General features: G+C 50.4%; 1 protein-coding gene across 4 annotated transcripts; it reads left to right on the forward strand.

Annotated features, from left to right (window-relative positions):
• Window positions 1-661: 661 nt before the first annotated feature.
• On the forward strand, window positions 662-6,165 carry LOC307091728 (BTB/POZ domain-containing protein 3; the record flags this gene model as incomplete). Of its 4 annotated transcripts, none has more annotated exons than XM_079759376.1 (5): window positions 662-870; window positions 967-1,074; window positions 2,285-2,375; window positions 4,345-4,463; window positions 5,133-6,165. In XM_079759376.1, 5 exons carry the CDS (start codon window positions 662-664, stop codon window positions 6,163-6,165), a joined length of 1,560 nt encoding a protein of 519 aa, XP_079615502.1. The 4 variants fall into 4 exon arrangements, with proteins under 4 accessions (XP_079615502.1, XP_079615503.1, XP_079615501.1 ...); XM_079759377.1 differs by having other exon boundaries at window positions 662-864; XM_079759375.1 differs by having other exon boundaries at window positions 662-1,074.
• Between the last annotated feature and the right edge of the window lie 915 nt (window positions 6,166-7,080).

Genomic DNA, 7,080 nt, shown 5'->3' on the forward strand with positions numbered 1-7,080 from the left:
GCAGCTGCACTAAATCTGGGGGCTGTCACGCCGACGCACACCGCAAGCCCCCCGCCAGACAGCTCGCAGGGAGTGGGAGAGGACAGGGAGGAGGGAGACACAAAGACGGAAAGAGAGAGAGGATTGATTTAAAGAAGGTGTTCTTCCCTGCTGCTCTTTTGGCAAGGCAGGGATGGAAACCCCCGGTGTCTGTTCTTCAGCAGCTCTCCAAACTTCCCCCCCAGGGAAGGTGCCTTTGGACCGTCCGGCGGGGAGCAGCGCTTCACACGAGTGACAGGAAGAGAGGAGACTCAGATAGAGGGGACCGCCGCGAGGAGAGGAGAGGAGAGGAGAGGAGAGGAGAGGAGAGGAGAGAGGAGAGCGCTCCACACAGACAACAAACAGACCGGCCCCAGAGGAGCCCAGCGCTCGTCCCCTGGACGGGATACCGCGCTCACAGGGGGCCACCAGGAACCGGGAGGACCAGCTCTCCCCTCAGTTCCAACCTCCTCCCCACCACCGCCAACGCCACCTGCTGACCCCTACGCCTCCACCCTCCCACCCTTCCAACCTCCACCGGACCACCACCCCCCCCCCCCCCCCCCCCCCCCCCAGAGTGGCGGTGCATGCCCTTCTTCTCTGCATGCCCTGATCCCCGCTGCTCGGCAGTCGCGCAACACCCATGGTCGATGCCAAGGGAAGGAACATGAAATGTCTGACCTTCCTGTTGATGCTTCCCGAGTCGGTCAAGAGCAGGTCCAGTAAGAGCCCCAAGGCGGCCAGCCCCAGCGGCAGCTCCAAACTGCCGCCGGTCTGCTACGAGATCATCACCCTGAAGGGTAAGAAGAAGAAGAAGATGGCTGCGGACATATTCCCCGCCAAGAAGTCGCCGTCCGGCTCCAGCGACGGCGGCGGCGGCGGCGACGGATCTGTCACCAGCACCACCGTCACCAGCAGCACCAGCAGCAGCAGCGACAGCAGCAGCAGCGGCGTCGGCGGCAGCGCGGTGCAACAGTACCACCAGCAGAACCTCAACAACAACAACACCATACAGAACTGCAACTGGCAGGGACTGTATTCCACCATCAGAGAGAGGTGGGTGCTCTTCAGACGGCTGTCCCCGGTGGCAGCGGGGACCGACACGGTTCACCCTCACCTTGACGGAGCTTCACCGGCTGCGCAGGTTAAAGTGCGATACGTAGCGGAGGGGGGAGGAGGTTTGGACAGCTTTGAGGCCGTTGATCTTAAGCTCTGGCAGAACGTCGGACTGTGAGGTTTGACTTGCATGGTGCATGTCGTGAAGCGCATGCTGTTCCAGCATTGGCATGGGACTGTTATTGCTGTGTGTGTCTGTGTATGTGCCCTTGGGGGTTTGACCATGACTGTGTGTTAGGGCATCTTACAGTGGGTGGGGAATAGAATGTGGTGTCTGCGTGTGTCTTTTGTGGTTCAGATTGTGTGTGTGTTTACTGTGGTGTGTGCAGTTCTGTGTCTTTTCTCATGGGTGCCTGCTAATGGATGTTTAGGTGTACTTGCACCATTGTGCGTGCGTGTAGGTAGGTCGGTCTCCCTGCAGCTCTGCCCTTAATCTGCCGGGGCTGCTATAGCTCACACACACACACAGACACACACACACAGACACACACACACACACACACAGAGTCACTGTGACCCGAGCTCAGGGCTGCTGACATGCACCGGGTGCGTTTGATATGCACAACAAGCGGAGGGTTGCTGTGCACTAAAAGCACAATGTTTACCTTGGCCTATCAGCAGAAGAGCCCAGATGTCCGGGCTGAAATGTGTGCGCTTTGTTGTCCCGCCAGAACACCATGTAGCTGTTTGTCTGCCCCAAACTGTGACATGTTCCACCACTCCATAATACATGAATCCTGGCTTTGTTGTTGGTTCCATTCTTTCAAAGTGGGGATTTTCCACCGCGTTCGACGGTGTCCACTGGCCTGTTGTGATACAGTTCACTAATCCACGGACACAGATGTGTGTGTGTGTTAAACAGTAAATCAATAGCCACGGCGTTGCTTGGGATAAGATGCCGATCCGTGCGTGATGCCAATGCCCTTCACCTGAAACCTGACACGATAATTCGACATCTCAGTTAATCTATTTCATCGGGGAAAAGTAATCTTTTCATGGCAGCTCGTCGGTTTACCATCCAGTCTACCTATTGATATCTAAGGTGAAAAACACCCAGATCGGATTTGTGGTTTGGTTGTCCAGCCTTCTCATGCTCTCCCCCGTGCAGGCACCACACTGACACCTCCCTCCCTCTCGCTTCGCTTCACAGGAACTCTGTGATGTTCAACAATGAGCTGATGGCAGATGTTCACTTCCTGGTGGGTCAGCCCGGGGGAACGGAGCGGCTGCCCGGACACAGGGTAAGGCTCTCATCTCGCAGTCCCTGCACGACCACCACTTTAGCCGCCGCTACGATTAATAAACAGCCCGCCACTCGGCCAAATGTTGTTGGTTTACATCTTATCAGCATCGCTTCCCACACACACACACACATATATGCGTGCACCCATGCACGCGCACACAAACACACGCGTGGATGTGCACACGCAGCGTTTAAACACAGATTGCCAGCGATAGGGGTCCTTTTGTGCTCTTCCTCTCGCTTTAGAGCCACGCGTCTCTGCTTCTTCTGCGAGACACTCTTCTATTATTTATGCAAATGAGGCTGGGTGATGGACGGGGGAGTATGGGTGAGGGGGGGAGGCGAAGGGAAGGGCTGCCCTCATTGGCTGCCACCGCACCCAGGGTTAATTCCATCGCACTCGGGGTCAAGTTCCCTGTGTCTGCACATTGCTGGGTTTCACCCCAACTAGCTCCACCACCACCCTGCCATTTATTGTTATCTTCTTTAAAATATATGAATATTGTATTAAATACAATATTTGTATTATTATCCAGCAGTTCATTGCCAGTTCACGTGCCATCTACAAAACCATTCGTTAAACACTTAAATATGCTATATTCTTTATGGGACTTTTCTTATTATTTCTCCTTTCATTCATTTAATTGCCAATCAAGGCATTTGTTTCAATCCTTGAGTTTTTTTCTCGGCCATGCCTTATATAAGTAGAACGATTACGAGGGGCACTTTGTGGTTTATGCTCATGCAAAGCTAACTTCCATCATTTCATCAGGATCCACCTGCCAGGCTCCCCCGACCTTGTTGTTTTCCAGATGTTCACGGTCATCATTTTCATCGGTTAGTCGTATTCTCATAAGCCCCGGCCCCACACGTGGCAGGACATTATTACCAAGGCTCTGGGTGGAGCACATAGTCATGTGAAATGTGTGGAAAGGGATTCAGCCGCCACTTTTCCACTACAGTTAATTGCAGTGACAGTCCGTTGCCGATTGGCCTGCCGCCCACGGTTGGCTGAGTCACGTGATCGTGGACGATGTTTTTTTGGCCGTTGAACTTGAGTGAAAAGCATTTTGAGAAAGGACGTTTAAGATGATTAGACTGCTTCCCGTATTAAACCAACAGTGATGATGTTGTTCTGCCCTGCGGTTTTTATGGCATCCATTTGGCATGAATTCAGATACGCAATAGCAATTTCATCTACCAGGTAACCTTTTTCCTCGGATGGATTGATGGCACACTTGAGAGATGTGCGTCAATTAGTTTTTTATCTTTGTCGCAGACTCGTTAGTCATTAGTGACATGGATTTCAAGTCACCTCATTCAGTGAAAATATGTGATTTTTAAGGTTTTCACACAAACACACACGTGCGCGCACACACACACACACACACACACACACACACACACACACACACACACACAGAAATGCATGCATGAATTACTTGAGTATAATTGCGGTATTCACCAGTCCTTCTATGTTGCATCCTGAAATCATACTGGTATTGTGTTGCCACTGATTTCATCAGCAGATAAGTTCATTCATTAACAGCTGTAAACCAAACTCGTGGTTGTATTGCTCTTCATTCACTTGTACTCATCCGGATTGTTCCCAAATTTCCTTCAGCAGCAGTGGCTGGGGATTGGGTGCGTTGGATATGTGTCTCTCTTTGTCCCCAGAGGGAATGGGGGCCGTGAATCTAAGCACCGCTCACTGTGCGGGAACCCTCTAATGACTTTAACACACTGAAACATTGTACAGAGTTCTTTGTTTAAGACTGAAAAGAGAACTGCAGTGCAAATAAATTAGATTTTGACAACTTCCTACAATTACCCGTTTCCACCCTCTCTGTGCAAATGTGCCAGGATCACGGCAGACTGAGACATTCATGTTGTACTATCTGATGTGATCTTGGCTCTCATTTTCTCTCTCTCTCTGCCTCTCTCTCCCTCTCTCTCTCCACCAACAGTATGTTTTGGCTGTGGGCAGCTCGGTGTTTCATGCAATGTTTTACGGTGAGCTGGCGGAAAACAAGGGTGAAATCCGCATCCCTGATGTGGAACCAGCAGCGTTCCTCGCCATGCTGAAGTGAGTGTAATGATATTCTATTTTAATAAACTCTTGAAGGCTCCAGATTTCATGTTTTTCTGTCCCCTTTCGCTTCCTAACCAGTTTACAATAGGGGGTACATTTCATATCTCTTTCACTTGAGGCAATGGTTAAATTACCTGCAATGTGCCAGCACTGAACACCAAACCCGTCGTCTATTAAGATAGGAGCTTCCAATATACTCTCCACCATTTCAGTTTAGTTTAGCAGGATTGTCGCAGGACGAGATGACCCATTTTTTTTACGTTGCTGCCAAAAGGAAAAATGTGTAATTCCTTTCAACTCTCAGAGCGGCGTATGAACCCGTTTGTCACGTATTCGCATTTTCCTTCAAGCTGAATCACTCCCTATTGTTTATTGCCTTGCTCTCTTTCCTGTCCCAAGCTGTTTTTCTATTAACCCAAGCCTTCCTTATGTGGATCAATCCTAAATGCCAGACTCTATGAGTAACGCAATCAATTGTACCGCTCTTCCAATTGCACTTTTTGTAAGAAGAAGAAGGGGGCGTCCATGGGCTAACTTAGAAAAAAAGCGGATCTACAGTAAACACAAACACCACTTCCAAGTAATAGTCTGAGAGCTAATCCTACATACTGCGCATCCAAATTAAGCCATCTCCCCCTTCCCCCCCCCCCATCACACCCACAGGTACATCTACTGCGACGAGATCGACCTCAGCGCCGACACCGTTCTCGCCACCCTCTACGCCGCCAAGAAATACATCGTGCCCCACCTGGCGCGCGCCTGCGTCAACTTCCTGGAGACCAGCCTGAGCGCCAAGAACGCCTGCGTCCTCCTCTCCCAGAGCTGCCTGTTCGAGGAGCCTGAGCTCACGCAGCGCTGCTGGGAGGTGATCGACGCGCAGGCCGAGCTGGCCCTCCGCTCCGAGGGCTTCTGCGACATCGACGCCCAGACGCTGGAGAGCATCCTTCAGCGGGAGACCCTCAACACCAAGGAGCTGGTGGTGTTCGAGGCGGCGCTCAGCTGGGCCGAGGCCGAGTGCCAGCGCAAGGAGATCACGCTGTCCATCGACAACAAGCGCAAGGTGCTGGGCGAGGCGGTGTACCTCATCCGCATCCCCACCATGGCGCTGGACGACTTCGCCAACGGCGCGGCGCAGTCGGGCGTGCTGACGCTGCATGAGACCAACGACATCTTCCTGTGGTACACGGCCGCCAAAAAGCCCGAGCTGCAGTTCGCCAGCGAGCCGCGGAAGGGGCTGAGCCCGCAGCGGTGCCACCGCTTCCAGTCCTGCGCCTACCGCAGCAACCAGTGGCGCTACCGGGGCCGCTGCGACAGCATCCAGTTCGCCGTGGACAAGCGGGTGTTCATCGCCGGCTTCGGGCTCTACGGGTCGAGCTGCGGTTCGGCCGAGTACAGCGCGCGGATCGAGCTGAAGCGGCAGGGCGTGCTGCTGGGGCAGAACCACACCAAGTACTTCTCGGACGGCTCCAGCAACACCTTCCCGGTGTGGTTCGAGTACCCGGTGCAGATAGAGCCCGACACCTTCTACACGGCCAGCGTGGTGCTGGACGGCAGCGAGCTCAGCTACTTCGGGCAGGAGGGCGTGACGGAGGTGCAGAGCGGCCGGGTGACCTATCAGTTCCAGTGCTCCTCAGACAGTACTAATGGAACCGGGGTGCAGGGGGGACAGATCCCCGAGCTCATCTTCTACGCTTGAACTCTGTGAACTGCTGGTCTACCCTGGAGACACTTTGCCTTGAAAGGGTACATTGAGTAACAATTCATTGGCGTCGGTTAATGCGGGGATAAGCATCAACCGCTGTTTACTAACAGCTGGTTATCAGTTAACTAATGGTTTGATCCTTTACTAATGCTTTTCATGTTAACTAAGGTATTTATTTATACATGTACTAGGTTTAGCAGTAAGCATCATATAATGATGAATAAATTAATCCCTGAGTTAACATGAACCCCATTAGCAAACATGAACACATTAGTAAATGATTTTACCTTTTAGTTAACGGTTGGTTGGTGCTTATTGCTTTAGCTAATGTTACATTAAGGTTTAATTCTTGTACCCTTATTGTAAAGTGTTACCGCTCCACTTTAAAAGACACTCAAGGAGATATAGCTGTCCATAATGCCAGTCTTTGTCAATGCCTAATAATCACTTTTGTGCGAAAAAAGACAAAAAAAGAGGAGAAACTTTAAAAGGATCCCGAGGGATTTTTACAGTTTGTAAGATGTCAAAGTGAAAAGCCAACTGGCTGGATCTGTTGAATCTGGCCTCCAATTGGCAGGCAAAAAAGTCCTCAAGAAAGAATCTTTTTGCTATTACTGTGCATGTATAAATGTGTAAAAGTTAAAAAATGTAACTGTATATAGTGTACTGCCACTTTTGTGGCCAGTCCTTAAAATAGCTTCTATGATTAATATGCTATGTTTATTATTTGTATGCTTGCATACAATGCACATATATAAACATATGTACGTTTATATATATATACACATATGTATAAATATATAACCATACATGTATATATAAACATGAATGTATATATATAAAGATATGTTTAAATACATATATGTTTATATATATACATATATGTATGTGTGTATATATATATGTATA

This window comes from Pollachius pollachius, assembly GCF_949987615.1.
Source record: "Pollachius pollachius genome assembly, contig: scaffold_310, whole genome shotgun sequence".
Taxonomy (NCBI): domain Eukaryota; kingdom Metazoa; phylum Chordata; class Actinopteri; order Gadiformes; family Gadidae; genus Pollachius; species Pollachius pollachius.